Source organism: Apium graveolens, chromosome 7, assembly GCF_009905375.1.
Source record: "Apium graveolens cultivar Ventura chromosome 7, ASM990537v1, whole genome shotgun sequence".
Classification (NCBI taxonomy): domain Eukaryota; kingdom Viridiplantae; phylum Streptophyta; class Magnoliopsida; order Apiales; family Apiaceae; genus Apium; species Apium graveolens.
Genome location: NC_133653.1, coordinates 46,918,973 through 46,939,533, shown reverse-complemented (window position 1 = coordinate 46,939,533; position 20,561 = coordinate 46,918,973). Strand labels below are relative to the sequence as shown.

Genomic DNA, 20,561 nt, shown 5'->3' with positions numbered 1-20,561 from the left:
ATACAAGTTCAGTAGATATTTGATGATGTCAAAAACATTAAGTACAAATGCATATGAGAATTTGACTAAGTAACTACAACTCACAGTCTTTATAGCTTTTACCATCCTTAAAGTCTGATATCAGCTTTAACCTGTATAACCTTCAGAATTTAACAGTTGTAGTTCTTGACTTGGCTTCAGTGTGTAATCTCTCTAATGTCAGGAGTTGTTCTGAGATAGTTCTTCAACAGACTTCTCTCAGCATATTCAAGTTCATTCTGCATCCTCCTTTTTGCATCTTTAAGTTCAACTGTATCTTCACATGTTTGAAAGATAGCAGCCCTGAGATTATTTATCTTTGCTTTCCTTATATCCTGATCCAGTCTGATGAAATAGGCTTTATCAGACTCTAGATTGAATTCAAGACCTTTAATACCAAGAAATGTAGTGATGATTTTGGCGGTATTAGGCTTCATCTCAACTATATCACCATTGTGAGCTCTGTACTTAAGATAGTATGGTCTATCAGACTTTACAGAGTAAAGTTTCTTCTGCCTTTCAATATCAGATTTTAAGTAACTGGCAGCACCATCTGTTGATCTGTTTTTCACTTGAAGTAGAAATAGCACATGTTACAATTCTTCAAAGTACTTCAAATGAATAGCATTCTTTCTAATCTGGAATACCCTCTCATTTTTCATGAAATATAACATGATATCTTCTTTCAGTACAGAGTGGTAAACCATTTGTACAGACTCTGGTTGATTCAATCTTTCAGGAGTTGTTCCTATTCCTGGTTCACTCAAAGAAGTTGGATCAACGGTAGTATTATTTAACCTCTTTTCTTTAGAACTACTCAATCCTGATTTGTCTCTAGCTTCCTTTCCTCTAATAACTCTTGCTTCAAAACCACTTGATGTAGTCTTCAAGAGTTGAGTAGATTGTTGATCTTTAGTAAACCCTGGTAGTAGAATTTTTGAAGGTTTAACATGAGCAATGTCAGAGGTTTCCTTTTCTTTATCTTCTGATATCAAGCCAACTTGAGCTATGTCAGAGGTTGCTTGCTTCATTGTAATATCAGAATTTAAAGAGCCCTGATCTTGAACAACATGAGTTATGTCAGAGGTTGTTTGAATATTCTTTTTCTTCAAAATCAGACTAGTATCTTCATCAGATTTTGCTTCCAGATCCATGATTGGCATATATACCTTTATAGGTTCATCAACTTTAGCTTTTCCCTTGGATCTAGAATCAACTTCCACCTGTGACTTGGCTTTGGATTCAAATTTGATTGCCTCAGAGTTTGTCTTCTCTTTAATCATAATGCCCTTAGGCTTAGGTGGATTCTTTGCAATAACTTGAGCTTTAGACTTGGATTTGACATTTTCTGCTTTAAGTCTGGCTTTTTCTTCCTTCATACTTTCAAAGTCCATTCCTGGATTGTCTTTGAGAAATAGTCTTTTTGAAATTTCTTCATCCAGCTTCTGTAACTTGGGGTCTTGATAGTAGACTGATGTTTCCTTCCCCTTAAGATTCAGTGTCTGCATAAACTTCTGTGATTCTTGACTTTCACCCTGTATCAGAACATCAGGCTTAGTCAGAACTTGCTTATGAGAACTTATTCTTCTATCAGCATCAGAACTTGATTTCTGTGTAGAAGTTCTTGCTTTCCTGAATGAAGAGCCTTTGCCTTGTCCATGACCTCTACCCCTTTCAGAGTTTCCCTGGTCATCATTTCCATCATCCTTTTTCTTTAGTGCTAAATCAGATTTGCATTTGGACTTAATCACTTTCTCCCCCTTTTTGGCATCATCAGGTAATAGGAGAGAGAGAAGTAATTCCACTGAAAATTGGATTTCATTTAGTTGAACTTGTTGAGAAGCTTGATTCTTTAGTACTTCATCAATCTGAGCTTGCTGTTTCTCTTAAGCTTTCTCAATATACCCAATACGGTTAAAGGCTGGTTTAAAAAACCTGTTCTTTTCTAATTTGACATTCATGTCTTGCTGAATCAGAGTTTCTTGAATTTTGTTCACCTAGCTTGAGTTACTGAGTGTTGACCTTGAAGATGCCTTGTACTCAATGCAGTAACTCTGAGCTGTGCTTTAAAATCATCATTCATTAGCATCTCATCAGCTTTAGCCAGGTGCTCAGCAAGAATTTTTCCAGTAGGAACAAAATCAACTTTGTTCCACTCATTGATCCATTCTTGTCCTCTTGGAGTTTCACTCTAAGGTACTAGTGTATCCCCTCTCACAAACTTTTTAATCAAATCAGCTTTATTAACTGCTGGTAGAGGTGCATGTCCTGAAGGACCAGCTGCATCAGCATTTTCAATTATAGCAGCTTCACCAGTAGTGTCAACATTTGCAGCATCAGAAATTACAGAGCCTACAGAATCAGTTTCCTCTGATAAAATGATAGTGTGTGAGGCTATAGAGGTTTCAAAATCATCCTCTAAGTTCTGATCAACATCCAAATTCTGATGCCCACCTAATATCTGATCTTCATCATCTAGATTCAGAAGTGGAGGTGTTGGAATATCTGCATTGAAATTAGCATCTAAAATTGGTGTTGTTGGTGGTGTTTGTTGAGGAATGGTTGGAGCTTCTAAGTACAAAACCTCAGGTACATGCAAATTGTGAATATCTATTTCAGCACTTATACCTGGGTCTTCAGCATGTACTTGTTCAAGGATAGGAGACACAGGAGGTGTAGGCACTCTATCTTGAGCAGTGTCTTTAGCTTGAATTGGTGACAGTGGTGGTGTAGATTCAGTGGCTTCAGCAAATTTTGGTTGTGTAAAAGGAAGGAATTAAATCACAATTGGCTCCTTTGAGATCAGAGATTCCTGATCCCCTTCCTTAGTTGCTGCTTCCACATCCTCTGAATCTGACTCAACTGTGTCCCTGTTAGCTCTTTGTTTCTTCCATCTCTTCAAGGGTGGAGAGACTTTGGGAGCTTTGTCATCAGAATTTATCTTTCTAAGCCTTTTGAGTGGCCTAGAACTCCTAGTTTCTTGAACTTTCTGAGAAGAGACCTTCTCAACTACTTTAGCAACAGGTTCTGATGGTTGAACCTGTACCTCAATTGTTTCCTCAAATCATCAAAATTTATTATGGACCATTATTAAATAAAAACATTCATCACTGGATAAAGTTTAAAAACGATGAAGTAAAGATTAACAAATTGCAATTAAAACATACACAGTCACATAATTTGAGAACCAAAGACCAAATCTTGCAATTTTAAAGTAAATTTCATTAATATATCAGATGAGTACATTTCATGAAATTTATCAATTACATGTAAAAATTACAAGATAGTCCTATTCTTAGAATTCTTAACATCAACAGCCTTAGTCCTAATCTAAGAAGACCTAACGACTAGCTTCTTTTGCTGCTGACGAAGAGCACTGCAAGACGAATGATTCGTTCTTGCTGACGGAGAGCTTATCTCCTTTCCTCTTCCAGACGATCACAATGGAAATGATAGTCCATTTAAAAGAATAAGAGGTCTGTGTGAACCTCTTGTGGAACTGAGTTCTAGATCTTTTCAAGAATGACAGTTACATGCCACTCCTGTCGCCAATCATCACAACTCAACTCGATATTGAAAGTATCATAGTTCAGGAGTAAGTTAAAACGAACTTTGTTTTTGATGAGTATGTAAAAAGAGTGAGTTTATGAGAAAATGGAAGATGTATTGGCTGGAATGAATAGTTGGTTTAAATAGCCAATAGAATACCAAGAGACACGAGGAGTATTTACTAATTATAGGTAAAAATAATGATACCTCATCTCCCTAGACCAGTGTGTAATAATAACAGTCATTAAAAGATCTAAAGCCAGAGTTAATGGGCACGGGAAATAAGTAATGATTACTATGCACATTCAGTTTTTCCAAAAAAAACTGTTCCCACGAAACAAATGATTATGACTGCTTTATCTCACGTAATCCAATATTCTGATAAAATATAATCGTTCAAGTATTGCCTTAAAAATAAATCAAGTAAATAAATACTACCACGTAAGCATCAGAACTTGATTATTATTAGAATTTAAAAATCATCAGAATATGGCTTCTCAACCCAAAAAGTGAATGTTTATTTCTGTAATTCTTCACATAAATACTGATATGGTTTCAACAGAACTTAATCATCAGAACTTCCATCAGAACGTGTCCTCAGAATTTATGCAACTGACACTTAAATTGTTCATCTAAAACAACATTGATCACCACATTAATTTTCATCATCCATACGGAGTGTAAGTGTGTGCATTAAGCTAAATATCAGACAAAGAGTAAAGTCTGATTCACTCCAGTATATCTTAGAAATAAGGCATAACTAAGAACTTTGCTCAAAATCTATCAATAGTCTGAAGTCCACTACAGAATGAGTTCATGCATGAGTCCACCTCAACTGTTTTGTGCTCATTTTATGCATCTTTTGAAATTCCTTTTTAGAGTGGCTTCTCAGTGTAAGTGAGTCACGACTGCTTATCATAATTTATGCTATTATCAGAGTATTTCTCCAGTAATCAGAGAATGTGAAAAGTCACCAAGAAAATTTTATTTTGTTTTTCTAATGTATATTAATTAATACCAGCAATGCACTTGGGTCTTCCCTTCCACATACATTTTTCTCTAGATCTCAAAGGAGTACCTGATATTTATTTCTTTTCTTTTCTTTTTCTTTTGATAAGTGAGGCTTATCAGCACTTAGTACATCCATAAGATTTACCAACATCAGAACTTAACAGATAAGAAGCATAATTCTAGTTTTTGACTTAGTAATAAGATACACAAAGTAAACCTAACCGAGTTCAATGTCAGAATTTGCTTATGTTAAAAGATTTCCACATAAACAATTACTTCAAACATGGGATCTTTAATATATTAGAGACTACTAGGTCAGCATCTAGCACAGTTATCCTCATTGGATTGAATAGTCACAGAAACATTCATATCACTATCAGAGTTTAGAAATTCACATCAGACAACAATCAGCACTTAGGTAAATTTCAATTTAAGCACAGATTACATAAAGAAAGTAATATCTGTAAATACTGATCATACAGTCTGATGTATCTGAATATAAACTAAACAGATTTAGAGAAAGAACCTGAAATCATTCCAAGTTCATTTACCAATCTTGTAAAAGTAGCTTCACACAGTGGTTTTGTGAAGATATCTGCTAGTTATTGATCTGTTGGAATAAAATGCAATTCCACTGTACCTTCCATCACATGTTTCCTTATGAAATGGTACCCTATGCTGATGTGCTTTGTCATTAAGTGTTGAACTGGATTACCTGTCATAGCAATAGCACTTTGATTATCACAGTAAATAGGAATTTTAGAAAATTCTAAGCCATAATCCAGTAACTGATTCTTCATCCAAAGAATCTGTGCACAACAGCTTCCTGCAGTAATGTACTTTGCCTCTACAGTTGATGTGGAAATTGACTTTTGTTTCTTGCTAAACCAAGAAACTAATATGCCTCCAAGAAATTGGCAGCTTCCACTTGTGCTTTTCCTGTCAATTTTGCACCCTGCAAAATCTGCATCTGAGTAACCTATTAGCTTAAAGTCTGATTCCCTAGGATACCACAATCCCATATCAGTTGTACCCTTAAGGTACTTGAGAATTCTTTTCACAGATGTTAAGTGAGGTTCTCTTGGCTCTGCTCGAAATCTTGCACAAAGACAGGTAGCATACATGATATCAGGTCTACTTGCAGTTAGATAGAGTAGTGAACCAATCATACATCTGTAATTAGTAATATCTACTGATGTACCAGTATCCTTAACCAATTTTGTTGTAGTGGCCATAGAAGTGGATGCACTTGAACAGTCTTGCATTCCAAATTTCTTCAACAAATTTCTGGTGTACTTAGATTGACAAATAAAAGTTCCTTCTTCATTCTTCTTGACTTGAAGGCCCAGAAAATAGCTAAGTTCTCCCATCATACTCATTTGATATCTTGACTGTATTAGCTTGGCAAACCTTTTATAAAGTCTGTCATTTGTAGAACCAAAAATGATATCATCAACATATATCTGTACCAAAAGTAAGTCATTTCCATGGTTGAGATAGAATAAAGTTTTATCAATAGTCCCTCTGTTAAATCCACTTTCCAGAAGAAACTGAGCTAATGTCTCATACCATGCTCTTGGAGCTTGCTTAAGGCCATAAAGTGCTTTATCAACTCTGTAGACATGATTAGGAAATTTTGAATCTACAAAACCTGGAGGTTGTTCAACATATACTTCTTCTTCCAATTCTCCATTAAGAAAAGTGTTTTTTACATCCATTTGAAAGACTGTAAACTTTTTGTGAGCAGCATAAGCCAAAAATATCCTTATGGCTTCCAATCTAGCAACTGGTGCAAATATTTCATCATAATCAATTCCCTCCTATTTAGAATATCCTTTTGCAACCAGCCTTGCTTTATTCCTTATAATTATGCCATCACTATCAGTTTTATTTCTGAACACCCATTTTGTACCAACAACTGATCTGTCCTTTGGTCTTGGCACTAGGGTCCAGACTTCATTTCTTTCAAATTCATTTAACTCTTCCTGCATTGCTTGCACCCAATCAGCATCTTGAAGAGCTTCTTCCACTTTCTTTGGTTCAGCCTGAGAAAGAAAAGAATGATAGTGACATTCATTTGATGTTGTTGTTCTAGTTCTAATACCTGCTTTAGGATCTCCAATAATCAAGTCAGGTGTATGTGATTTAGTCCACTTCCTTGAAGATGGAATATTATCTCTATAACTGGATGCTTCCCCATGATCCATGCTGTCTCCATCAACATTATCTGATGTTCCCCCTAAAATCATGCTCTCTGAGTTGGATTCTTCAGAATTTGGGTTTCCAGAATTATCAGAACTTGGCCCATCAGAACTTGATGAATCAGAACTTGAAGAGCATGTTCTAGGTTCTGATGCCTCTTGAGATGTGGTTGGATCTTCAATATGCTCCCCCTGCACAGGTGCATTTTCCTTTGGCGTAGTCACCACAGTTTTAATAACGTCAGAGTTTAACCCATCAGAGTTTGCAATATCAGGATTTAGACTATCAGAATTTACAGAATCAGAATTTAAAGCTTCATTCTCAAATCTCGGCTGATCATGATCATTGAAATCTTCAAGTCCAGTAATCTTCTTATCATCAAAAGAGATATTGATAGATTCCATGACAATCCTTGTTCTTAAATTATAGACTCTGAAGGCTTTTATGGAAAGTGGATATTCAACAAAAATTCCTTCATCAGCTTTTAGATCAAATTTGGATAGCTGTTCAGGATGAGTCTTAAGAACAAAACACTTGCATCCAAATACATGAAAGTACTTCATATTTGGCTTCTTTTTCTTCACCATCTCATATGGTGTCTTTCCATGCTTGTTGATAAGTATTGCATTCTGAGTAAAACAAGCAGTCTACACAGCTTCAGCCCAAAAGTAGGTTGGTAACTTTGTTCATCAAGCATAGTTCGTGCAGCTTCAATAAGAGTTCTATTCTTTCTTCCAACAACTCCATTTTGCTGTGGAGTTCTAGGAGCAGAAAATTCCTGCTTTATTCCATGGTCTTTACAGAACTCTTCCATGATCAAATTCTTGAACTCAGTGCCATTATCACTTCTTAAAATTTTCACAAAGTCTTTGACCAATTTATCCAGTTGTTTGACATGATCAATCAAGATAGATGCAGTTTCACTTTTTGTGTGCAAGAAATACACCCATATATATCTGGTAAACTCATCTACTATGACCATAGCATATTTCTTCTTTGCAATAGACATGACATTCACTGGACAAAATAGATCAACATGTAGTAGGTGATAAGGCTCAAGAATTGAAGATTCGTTCTTGCTCTTGAATGAAGATTTTCTTTGTTTTGCCTTTTGACATGAATCACAAAGGTCATCAGGAGCAAATACTGATTTTGGCAGTCCTCTCACAAGATCTTTCTTGACTAGTTCATTTATATTGCTGAAATTTAAATGAGAGAGTTTCTTGTGCCAATCCCAGCTTTCTTCAATTGATGCTTTACTTAACAGGCAGATTGCAGAACCATCAGAACTTGTTGAAAGCTTGGCTTCATAAATGTTACCATGCCTGTATCCTTTCAGAATAACTTTGCCTGTAGATTTGCTTACAACTTCAAAGTATTCTTCAAAGAAATCCACATGATAACCTCTTTCACAGATTTGACTAACACTCAGCAGATTGTGTTTAAGTCCTGAGACCAGAGCTACTTGTTCAATGATGACGTTCCCAAGATTGATATTGCCATATCCCAGAGTTTTTCCCATGTTGCCATCTCCATAATAAACTCCTGGGCCAGCTTTCTCCACAAAGTCTGATAGCAGGGCTTTATTTCCAGTCATATTTCCTGAACATCCACTGTCCAGAACTAGAATGTTTTTCCTGTTGCCCTGCAATCACAAAGACCGCTAATGATTAGTTTTAAGGACCCAGACTTTCTTGGATCCTTTGGCCTTATTAAGTTTGTTAACATTTGCAGCGGATTTAACATCAGAGTTTATGTTAACATTTTTCTTATCAGAATTTACAGGATCAAACTTTGTATCAGAACTTACACTAGAAGGAATAATGCTAACTTTCTTTAAAGAAGGTTTTATTTGATAATAATCATAGTATAAACTATGATATTCCTTACAAGTATAAATGGAATGCCATATACTACCACAATGAAAACAAGGGATTTGTGGCTTAAACCTAATAGACTGACTCTTAACTCCTGACTTAGAAGGTAAGGAGTTTATATTCTTATTCTTCCTGCAAAAAGAAGCCAGATGGTTAGAATTTCCACAGTTATAGCATTTCTTTCTAGGAGAATTAGGAACAGGCATATAATTATTGCTTTTATTCACACCTTCCTTTACATTCCTATTTTTTCTAGGTGGCTTTACCTTGTTTACATTCTTAATCTCTTTCAGCTTATACTTAAGCTGCTTCTTTGTCATTAAGCCTATGTTAACTTCAATTGTCTTATCCTGTTTCAATTTGTCAGAAGTTGACTCTGCCTTAACTTCTGTCTCAGTATCTTTCATCTTTTCAGAATCACACTTTACAGATTTAGCTATAAACTTAACAGGATTTAACTTTGGCTTAGTAGTCTGTTTAATAATAATTGGCTTAATTTGTTCAGTTCCTGTTTCACTTTTATCATCTCCATAACCTAAGCCCTCTTTCCAGTTTCCACTACTTAATAAATTCTGAGTTGTTCTGCCAGAGTTAGTCCAAGTCCTAATAATCTCTCTTTCCTTTTTTAACTCAGTTTTTAGAGATTGATTCAATTTTAACACTTCATCTCTAACATAAAAAGTATCATCTTTTTCTTTCTGAGTTTGATGGAACATAACTAACTCTTTTTTCTAAATAATCACTCCTTTTCTTAAAAGCCAGATTTTCAGAAGTTAACCTATCACAAGTTAAAGTCTGATCTCTATAACTAATGAATATGGTTTTAAGATAAGATCTCAACTCAGTAATATCATCAGTATGAAAATCATAAGTTGTTTGAGGTACCTTTAACTCAGCAGTATCAGAACTGCTATCAGTATTTGCCATCAAGGCATAGTTCACCTCATTCTCAGAATCTGAAGTGTTTGTCCAGCTTTTCTTCTTTGTGACAAGTGCCTTACCTTTGTCACCTTTTCCTTTCTTACAATCAGGAGATATGTGGCCTTTCTCACCACAATTGTAGTATTTAATATTTGAGTAATCTCCTCTGTCAGACTTTTCAGCTTTGCCTTCAAATTTTCTGAATCCCTTCTTATCAGAACTTCCACTTTTCCTGAAAAGTTTCTTTCCCCTTCTGAATTTCCTGTAAGCTATCTTTGTGATATCCTTCACCATAAGAGCACACAATTTCATCATCTCTTCATCAGCATCCATCCCAGATAGACTTTCAGTTTCTAAATCATCATCACTATCAGAACTTGATGACTCAGTATCAGACTTTGTGATGAGAGCCTTTCCTTTGCCTTTCTTTGAGACAGCCACTTTGGGGGATTCCTCCTCAGCCTTAAGAGCAACTGTTCTTGACTTTCTCCCATGTCTCTTGCTTCTTTGATCCATCTCAAGTTCAAGAGTCTTGAGCATACCATAAATTTCATCAAGAGTTGTTTCATCAAGAGCATAGTTGTCTCTTATAGTAGTTGCCTTTAAGTCCCAACTTTCAGGAAGAGCTAAAAGGAATTTAAGATTAGTATCTTCAAGATCATATTCCTTATCCAATAGTGACAGATCATTCAAGAGTTTGACAAATCTGTCATATAAACCAGTTAACGACTCATCAGGTTTTGAGTCAAAGTGCTCATACTCTTGAGTGAGTATAGTCCTCATGTTCTTCTTAATTGAATCAGTTCTCTGGCATCTTGTCTCCAAGGCATCCCATATCTCCTTTGCAGTCTTTCAGTTAATTACCCTGTTTGACATGACATTATCAATGGCACTATGCAGCAAATGCCTTACCTTTGCATCCTTGGCTATAGATGAGATATCTTCAGCTGTATATTCACTAATCTCCTTTGGTACAGTCTGTGCTGGCTGATCTGCAACTACAACAGAGAGCTTGGTTGGCTTATGTGGTCCTTCATTAATTCTGTCAAGGTATTCTGGATCTGTAACTTCCAGAAATATAGTCATCCTCACTTTCCATATGGGATACTCAGAAGGTTTCAATATGGGAACCCTAATAGTCTCATATCGATTATAGATTTGAGTCTTTGGAGTTACTTCAATTTTGGTGGGCTTGGTTGGAATTTTCTCTTCTTCAGACATGATTGTTTTGGATCTTTACTGTATATGTGTTAACAAATTGCTCTGATACCACTTGTTAGGTCACACACACTGTAGAAGGGGGTTGAATACAGTGTCTAGTACAATCAAATCGAATTAAGAACACAAGTATGAAACACATAATAATCTTATTAATAAAACAGTATTACAATGGAACCGTTCTCTCTCAGTGATGAACAAATATCACGAGAGTTGCTAGGGTTACAATGAATAATATTCTCGATTAAGATAACACTTATAGTGTAAACCCTATGATGTGTTTATATAGACATACAGTTACAAGATAAACTTCTAATTGATATCGAACATAAGTCTGCATCCTAAAATATATCAACTAGTTATCTTTTCTTCCAAGTATTCTATTCTTCAAAGAATTCTTCTCCATACATATCTCTTCTTATATTTGTCTTAATCTTCTTTCCTTCAATCAGCCGCCTTCCTTATTTGAACGACTTCTTAAGTCCTGATATTATCTCCTAATAAATATCTTCTGATATCTTAAGTTCTGATATCTTATGTTCTGGCTTCAGTATAAGTACTGATTTCCAGTTAAGTCCTGATTTGTCCTGTTAGTTAAGATCTGAAAACTAAACACAAATCATTATTAGACATGACATCACAAATATATCTAACATTTTTAAATAAATTTATTTATTCTTTAAAACAAAGAGTCGGTATTTACTTATTCCTAATACCATATTTTAATTAAACAATATCATTTAAAAACATGTATCGTGCATACTTGAAAAAAATTGACAATAACTTTTGGCTATCAAAAAATCCTTAATTTAGTCAAAAACATGTGGCGTGATATGCCAAAAAATGTGTAAATATATAAAGAGTTTTTATTTTTAATTTTTTGTTTTATGTATGTTAGCAAATTGAGTAGAAATTAATTTGGCTTTTATTAAAGTAAGAGTGTAACGTGTTATGCTTCGTACGCTTTACTCCAAGTTGTCTGGTATAAGTTTGGTACTTCTTCATACAATTTTTTACATTATTTGTTTAATAAATATGTTTTAAAGATACATTGTTTCCAATTTAAATAGTAAATGAGTTTTTTTTGTGTAATATATTTGGGGTACTTTTTTAAAACCAAAATATTATATCAAAATTTAAGAAACAGTAGATAAAATATTGTCTTAAAAATGTGTTTTTCTACTTTATTCGGACTTATTGTTAAAAAAATATACATTGGAAACTCTGTAAATAGTAATTAGTAAATTATCGAGATAATAATGATTAATTTATTGGGAGAAATTATTAATTTATCGAGATAATAAATAGTATTTAGTAATTTGGGCCTAAACTATCTTGATCCAAACCATGGCAGTTAATTAACTACCTATCCTTTTTAAGCCCAAACTCCAATTCTAAGAGACTAATAAAAGGGTAATTAAATAATAACTGATTAACTTATCACTACCGGCGAGATCAAGATGAGCAATGTAGTTACAAATGAGAAAGCAGTCAATCGATGTCAATCAGAAGTTTACTTAAAGTTTATGGAGGTTAGTATATAGATGGTAATCCAGAATGAACATGATAGTACAATATTTTTAGAGGTCTGTACCATGGAGTTGGGTTAAAAATTATGCAATATCCCACTTTGTTATTAGGTTGTATATGACAATTGATGTTATATCTACCCAAGTATTTGAAGTTGTAATGTAGATTAAATATGTAGGAAAATTAGTTATATGTACTGATGAATGGATTTGATATATCATTACAGTAGAAAAAAACTAATTTTAGATTGTATTAGTACTACAATAATCCACATTATGTTTGAGTTTGTAATGTGTATTTGCAGGAACTCAAAAGAAAGAACATATCATGGGATGTTGATTGGGATATGGGTAATACTTCAATTATTTTAATTTATTTCATAATGAATTAGTGGGTACTGAACGCTGAATATAGGGTTATATAAAAAATAGGTTCAATGTAGGAAAACGAGGGAAACCTATAACGACCTTTATTTCACAGAATGTAAAGACTGATGAGGATGTTGCATTTGTAAGTTGTCGTATTGATTTATTAAAATTCCTGTCAGAAATATGGTAATTTTTTTGTTAACTACATAATTAATTTAAATTTGTAGAGAGTTCCATCATCATTTATTGACAAATTCGTACATAAACTTCCTTCCACTGTACATCTCAAATGTAGGAATAAGTATCGGAAGAAGTTTTGTGGACTATTTGAATTTATGAGATTTTATGACCTGAAAATGTACTCTATTATGGTTTTTGAGTATTATGGAAATGGCAACTTTACTGTTCACTTGTACAACCATATGGCGGTTTTGATTAATTATCTAACAATTGACCCAGTTGATTTTTTCCGAGAAGACTACTGTACTTCTTGGAACTTGGATCAGTTTATATATGGTCATAATCACTATGTGACAGAAATGTACCTTACTTGTATTGACTATAATGCTCTCAGAGTTGACCTCGAGCATTTCTTTTTGGTGATCAGGGAGTTTGATACAACGGAGGACTTAACACATATGGTGACCTCTCAAAACTTGTACACATTGATTATAAATGTTTAGTTCAGTAACATGCATCTTAAGTTTTTTAATGTGCTCACATATATATTAACTTCGACAGGAATTGCCTACTGACATGGAAAAACAATACATCAAATGGAAAGGATTGGCGAAAATTTGTTTAAAGTATGGATGTAGAAAATGGGAAGTATTGCAAAATTGGGTTGAAGATAGATGTGTTCTTGGAAATGGATGGCATGAGCTTCTGAAGGACCTGGATATTTGCGCTGGTGATGTGCTTGCTCTGAACATGGCAGCAAATCCACCAAAAAATATTTTACTCTTTATTTTCGACAAGAAAGATGTGGAATCTGAGAAAAGTGCAGGTACTACTTCAATTTCTCCTATTTGGTATTATGCTGCCACACTAAGTGTATTTTAAAATTGTTATAATATATATTTTCAAATTTAGACACTTAACAAAATCAAATTTCCTAATTAAAAATCAGGTGATACGAATGGAAGGAGATCATTGTTAAGTGGAATTTATATCCACTTGGAACACTTTATAATGGTTTAAGTTGGTGTTTTGAACTCAAGTATGTGGTGTTTTTTATGTGTTTTATGTTTTGTTCTTACAGGGCACTAGTCAGGAGGTGGAAAGGAGCTTAACATTGATTTTATGCTAATAAGAGGTCAGGAATGGAGTTACGAAAGATTGCACGAAGATTGGAGCGCCAAAGCAAGAAGCTATAGAGTTTTTCCAGAAGGCGGGGGCGCCCGCGCCCAATCAAGTGCCCCTGCGCCCATGTTGCCCAAAAGGGAGCGCGCCCGTGCCCCAATGCCACGCGCCCGCGCCAGACTTCTGCTGCAGAATCCTATTTCTACTCTAATTTGGTGATTTTAAGAGTTCGGGTGATCCAGGGGCCTATATATAAAGATAAGAAGACGTTTTTAATAACAAGGAAGCAAGGGAGAACATTAAGAAGACCTAGAGCACATAAGACGGCTAAGGAGAAGAAGAATTAGTTTCATACTTTTGTATTCTTCGATTTAGGCGATACTTTTTGGATGCTTGTTTTTTATTTGTTCTAAACCCTAGTATTTCTATATTCTATCATAGTATTCTGAACCTATTTAATATCATGTTTTTATTGGAACATATGGTGACGATGTGTTCGATCATGAATCAATCGTTGCCATGGGGTTCGAGCTGATTTATTTATGGATTTCAATAGTTGATTGTTCTAAATCTTTTGTGTGTGGTGATTTATGATTTCCCAGTTTGATTATGCTTATTCATCTTTAATGCATAGCTAACATCTAAGATTGGTTGTTAATCTCTATTGAAGCGACAGTGAATATAGAGGTTTAGTACTTGTCATGCTAGCATAGGTTTATGTATGAATTGACATGCATGATCTGTAGTGTAATTTTAACCATCTTACACACCCTATATAATCATAATAGATAACTTGCTCTTAAACTGTTATGTTTTCAAATCTTATAGACATATAGGGTCTATGCATAATTGGTGTCTATTTGGCTTTTATCTTGATTGTGGATGCTTAGTAGTAGGGTATACGTATATCGAAAGATAGCGTATACTAATTTCGTGTTATCTGATTAGTTATCATCACCATGGCATGCTATTGATAAAGACATAAACTGTGAATGAAATGCTTAATGAAGTTAGAATCTCATGTTTATTCTCATATAAGTAATTCACTTTTAATCTCGTAGTTAATGCATGCTAGTATAAACTCATAAGTAATTAATCAAATTAAACTTGTTACTTGTCTTAGCTTTGAACGATAATCATACATTGTTGCATAAGTGCACAATCTTAACTTAACCTAAACCAGTCTCTGTGGGAACAAACTTGACTTAAATCTTATACTACTTGTGATCGCGTACACTTGCGTGTATTTTCACGTGTGATTTAGTGTTAACAAGTTTTTGGCACCGCTGCTGGGGATCGGTGTTAATTTTTAGTTCATGTGCTTGACATCAGTGGTCGTTAAAGTTCACTGACTCAGATTACTTTACTTAATACAGTTACTTTGTTGTGTTTTAGGTACTCTTGTGAGCGTGTATGCGAACATGTTCTCAGTCTTGTAAGGAAATAATTGAAAAAGATAAGGAAGTTGAAGAATTGGAAGAAGAAGTAATTGAAGAAGTTGAGAAAGTTGAAGAAGAAGTGATCATTACAATGGGAGAACCAGCGGCACCAACGAAAGCGTTGATGGATTTTTCTCAACCAAAGATCAATGCCATTCAATCTAGCATTGTCAGGCCAGCTATCGCAGCTTATACCTTTGAGATCAAGCTTGGCATGATTTAGATGGTACAGAATTCAGTCTAGTTTGGGGGTGCTCCAACGGAAGATCCCAATATGCACATTAGGAATTTCATCGAGATATGCGACACCTTCAGGTTCAATAATGTTTTTGAAGATGTTGTGAAACTGGGACTTTTCCCATTCTCTCTAAGGGATAAAGCTAAGAGTTGGTTACACTCTCTACCAGCTGGGTCTATTGCGATTTGGGAGGATCTTTCTTAGAAATTCCTTACTAAATTCTTCCTTATGGCAAAGACAGCTGCAATCAGGAATGCTCTTACTCAATTCAGGCAGCAATCAGGTGAATCTTTATGTGAAGCTTGGGAGCACTATAAGGAGATGCTTAGGAAGTGTCCTCATCATGGAATGCCTGACTGGATAGCGATCAATTACTTTTATAATGGTTTGGGAGTACAGTCAAGACCTATGCTCGATGTAGCATCAGGTGGAGCCTTATGGGCTAAGATCTATGAGGAAGCTTATGATCTAATTGAGATGATAGCCGCTAATGAATATCAGAATCCAACTCATAGACTACTGCAAGGCAAGGTAGCAGGAACTATGGAGGTGGATACAATTATGGCTATAGTTGCACAGCTAAAGGCATTGACTATGAAGGTCGATTCTCTGACCAACTATGGTGTTCAACAGAAAATGAATGTCTGTGAGCTTTGTGCAGGATCAATGCGATGAAGCAATGTGCTATATCTAGTGAATCAGCTCAATTTGTGAGCAACTTTCAGAGGTTGCAGCACATGTTCCGACTACTTATCATCCTAACAACCGCAACTATCCTAACTTCAGCTGGAGCAATAATCAGGGTGGTATACAATAGCCTTACCAGCAGTTTGAAAATAAGCCTTTCAATCCTCCTGGTTTTCAGCAACATTATGCATCAAGGCAGCAATTTCAGCCACAGGGATTGCAACAATAATCTCACGGAGGTGCTGGTCCATCTTCGAATGAAAAATCTGAATCGGAGGAGTTGAGGCTTATGTGCAAAAGCCAAGTGGTTTCAATTAAAACTCTGGAGATAAAATAGGGCAGATTGCTAACACTGTATTGAACCGACCTCAAGGAACTCTTCCAAGTGATACGGAAACTAATCCAGGCACGAGCGAAGTCAAAGAACATCTTAAGGAAATCACCTTGAGGTCTAGAAAGGTCGATAACCCATAAAATCATCAAAACGCAAATTCTAAAAAAAACTGAAGGCAGGCGCGCCCGCGCCTGTACCAAGCGTGCCCACGCCTTGCCCTTTTCCAGGAAGTGAAAATTATGCTGAAACGGCTTCGCAGAAGGATGGTAAGGTGGAACAGAAAAAGAAAGCTGTTGAAAATACTCCTCCTGAGCAGAATACAGGAGACAAACAAGTCTATCATCCTCCTCCATATCCTAAAAGGCTTCAGAAGCAGAAGTTCGACAAGCAATTTGTGAAGTTTTTGGAGGTTTTCAAGAAGTTGCACATTAACATACCTTTTGCGAAAGCTCTAGAACAGATGTCGAGCTATGCTAAGTTCATGAAGGGTATTCTATGTCGGAAGCTAAAACTTGAGGAGTTGGAAATCTTTCTCTAACGGAAGAGTACAGTTCTGTGCTGCAACAGAAACTTCCTCCTAAATGTAAAGATCCAGGAAGCTTCACGATACCTTGTACCATTGCAATTTTAATTTCGACAAGTGTTTATGGGACTTGGGAGTGAGCATCAATCTGATGCCCTTGTCTGTTTTCAAGAAACTTGGTCTTCTTGATCCAAAACCGGTAAACATGTCTTTGCAACTGGTTGATCGATCCATCACTTATCCGCGAGGTGTAGTGGAGGATATCTTGGTTAAGGTGGATAAACTCATATTCCCTACTGACTTTATCATTCTGGACTTCGAGGAAGATAAGAAAATTCCCATTATCTTGGGAAGACCATTCTTAGCTAGAGGCCGAACTCTGATCGATGTACAAAAGGGTAAGCTTACTATGAGGGCTCAGGGTCAGGACGTGACTTTTAATGTCTTCAATGCAATGAAATTCCCTACTGATGAAGAGGAATTATTTAAAGTAGAGTTGGTCGACTCTGTAGTGACTTCAGAGCTTGATCAAATGCTATGGATTGATGCCTTAGAGAGAGCCTTGATAGGGGATTTTGATAGTGAAGATGAAGAGGGGGCAGAGCAGCTGCAGTATTTGAATTCTTCGCCATGGAAAAGGAGATTGGATTTTCCATTCAAGTCTCTTGGATTATTGGAGCTTAAAAATTCTCAGGAGCGTCTCAAACCATCTATTGAGGAAGCTCACACACTTAAGCTTAAGCCACTGCCTGATCACTTGAGGTATACTTTTTTAAGTGATCCATCTACTTTGTCTGTTATTATTGCATCTGACCTTTCAGGTAGTGATGAAGACAAGCTCTTGAGGATATCAAGAGAGTTTAAATCAGCAATTGGATGGACTATAACAAATATCAAGGGAACCAACCATTTTTACTGTATGCATAAAATTCTACTTGATGAAGGAAGTAAGCCAACAGTTGAACAACAGAGTAGACTCAATCCTATCATGAAGGAGGTAGTGAAGAAAGAAATTCTTAAATGGATGGATGCAGGGATCATCTATCATATTTTTGATAGTTCATGGGTGATCCCAGTGCAGTGTGTACCTAAGAAATGAGGCATTACGGTTGTTGCTAATTAAAAGAATGAGCTCATTCCTACTCGGACAGTCATATGATGGAGAGTATGCATGGATTATCGGAAGCTGAATAAAGCCACCAGGAAGGATTCCCTCTTCTATTCATTGAACAAATGCTTGACAGGTTGGCTGGCCATAAGTATTATTATCTTTTGGATGGGTATTCGGGCTATAATCAGATTTGCATTGCCCTAGAAGATCAGGAGAAGACCACATTTACTTGTTCCTTTGGCACTTTCGCTTTCCGTCGAGTTTCTTTCGGACTTTATGGTGCACCTGCTACTTTTCAGAGATGCATGATGGCCATATTCTATGATATGATTGGCATTAATATGGAGGTGTTCACGGATTACTTTTCTGTGTTCGGGACTTCGTATGACGAATATTTGCATAATCTTGGTTTGGTGCTGAATAGATGTGTTGAGACCAATCTGGTGCTCAACTGGGAAAAATGTCACTTCATGGTGAAATAGAGTATCATTCTTAGGCATAAGGTATCTAAAAAAGGTCTTGAAGTGGATAAGGCCAAGGTGGGGGTTATTGAAAATCTTCCTCCACCAATCTTAGTTAAAGGAATCCGCAGTTTCCTTGGTCATGCGGGTTTTTATCGGCGATTCATCAAAGATTTCTCAAAAATCTCTAAACCCTTGTGCAATCTATTGGAGAAAGATGTCCCTTTCAAATTCAATGAAGAATGTCTAGCTGATTTTGAGAGCTTGAAGAAAAGCTTGATTATAACACTTGTTATTACTGCACCTGATTGGAGTGAGCCCTTTGAGATGATGTGTGATGCTAGTGATTATGCAGTTGGAGCAGTTCTTGGCCAGAGGAAGCAGTACATATTTTATGTGGTTTACTATGCTAATAAAACCCTTAATGGTGCTCAACTGAATTACACTACTACAAAGAAGGAGCTTTTGGCGATTGTCTATGTTTCCAGAAATTTTGATCTTATTTTCTTGGGAAAAAAAGTGACAATTTCTACTGATCATGCTGCTATTCGATACATCGTCTCGAAGAAAGATTCAAAACCTCGATTGATTCTATGGATTCTCTTGTTATAGGAATTCGATCTAGAAATCAAAGACAGGAAAGGTACAGAAAACCAAGTAGTTAATCATCTCTCACGTCTGGAAGATCAAGGTAAGGCTTCACAGGATAAGACGTAAATCAATGAATCTTTTCCTAACGAGCAACTTTTTGGGGTGCAAGAAGAAGAACCATGGTTTGCAGATATTGTGAACTATCTTGTGAGTAATGTTATTCCCCCAGAACTCTCTTATGCTCAAAGGAAGAAGTTTCTATATGATGTGAAGTGGTATCGTTAGGATGAGCCGTTCTTGTTCAGACAGGGAGCAGATCAGATTATCAGGAGATGCATTCCGTATAGTAAGACGGAGGGTATTCTGCGAGACTGTCATTCTATTGTGTATGGTGGCCATTATGGTGGAGAGAAGACAGCTTCCCGTATTCTTCAAGCAGGATTTTTCTGTCCTACATTGTTTAAAGATGCTCATCAATTCGTGCTAAGATGTGATCGCTGCCAAAGGGTTGAAAATATGTCCAAGAGAGACGAGGTGCCTCTCAATGTTTTTCTTGAAGTTGAGATTTTCGATGTTTGGGGAATCGACTTCATGGGGCCATTTATCTCGTCATGCGATAATCAGTATATTCTTTTGGCGGTGGATTATGTGTCCAAGTAGGTTGAGGTTTTTCAACCAACGATGCGAAGGTGGTGCTAAACTTTCTTCATAAGCAGATATTCACACGTTTCGGTACTCTGAGGGTTATAATCAGTGATGAAGGATCGCATTTTTGCAATCGCAAGTTCACTGCATTAATGGAAAGATATCATGTGAATCATCGTTCGGCCACAGTTTATCATCCTCAAATTAATGGGAAAGCTGAAGTGTCTAACCGAGAGATCAAACGAATCTTGGAGAAGGTTGTGAGTCCATCAAGGAAGGATTGGTCGTTGAAGCTCGATGAAGTTGTTTGGGCCTATAGAACAACATTCAAGACTCCTCTAGGAATGTCACCATTCCAGTTGGTGTATGGGAAAGCATGTCATTTTTATGCGGATTTAGAGCATAAAGTGTATTGGGCTTTTAAGAAACTGAATCTTGACATGGTAGCTGCTGGAGAGAAGAGAATGCTTCAACTTAATGAACTCGATGAGTTCCGTCTTTGGGCTTATGAGAATAATAAAGTATAAAAGGAGAAG

The 20,561-nt window shown here is 36.0% G+C and overlaps 1 protein-coding gene and 1 non-coding gene across 2 annotated transcripts; one reads left to right on the top strand and one right to left on the bottom strand.

The window, feature by feature from the left end:
• Positions 1–15,916: 15,916 nt before the first annotated feature.
• Positions 15,917–16,023, bottom strand: LOC141676157 (small nucleolar RNA R71). The gene has a single exon (XR_012556762.1). It is a non-coding gene; the product is annotated as a small nucleolar RNA R71 (small nucleolar RNA).
• Positions 16,024–17,626: 1,603 nt separating this feature from the next.
• On the top strand, positions 17,627–20,040 carry LOC141673576 (uncharacterized). The gene is made up of 2 exons (XM_074480329.1): positions 17,627–17,979; positions 19,686–20,040. The coding sequence occupies exons 1-2, from the start codon at positions 17,627–17,629 to the stop codon at positions 20,038–20,040; spliced, it is 708 nt and encodes a 235-aa protein (XP_074336430.1).
• The last annotated feature ends 521 nt before the right edge of the window (positions 20,041–20,561 follow it).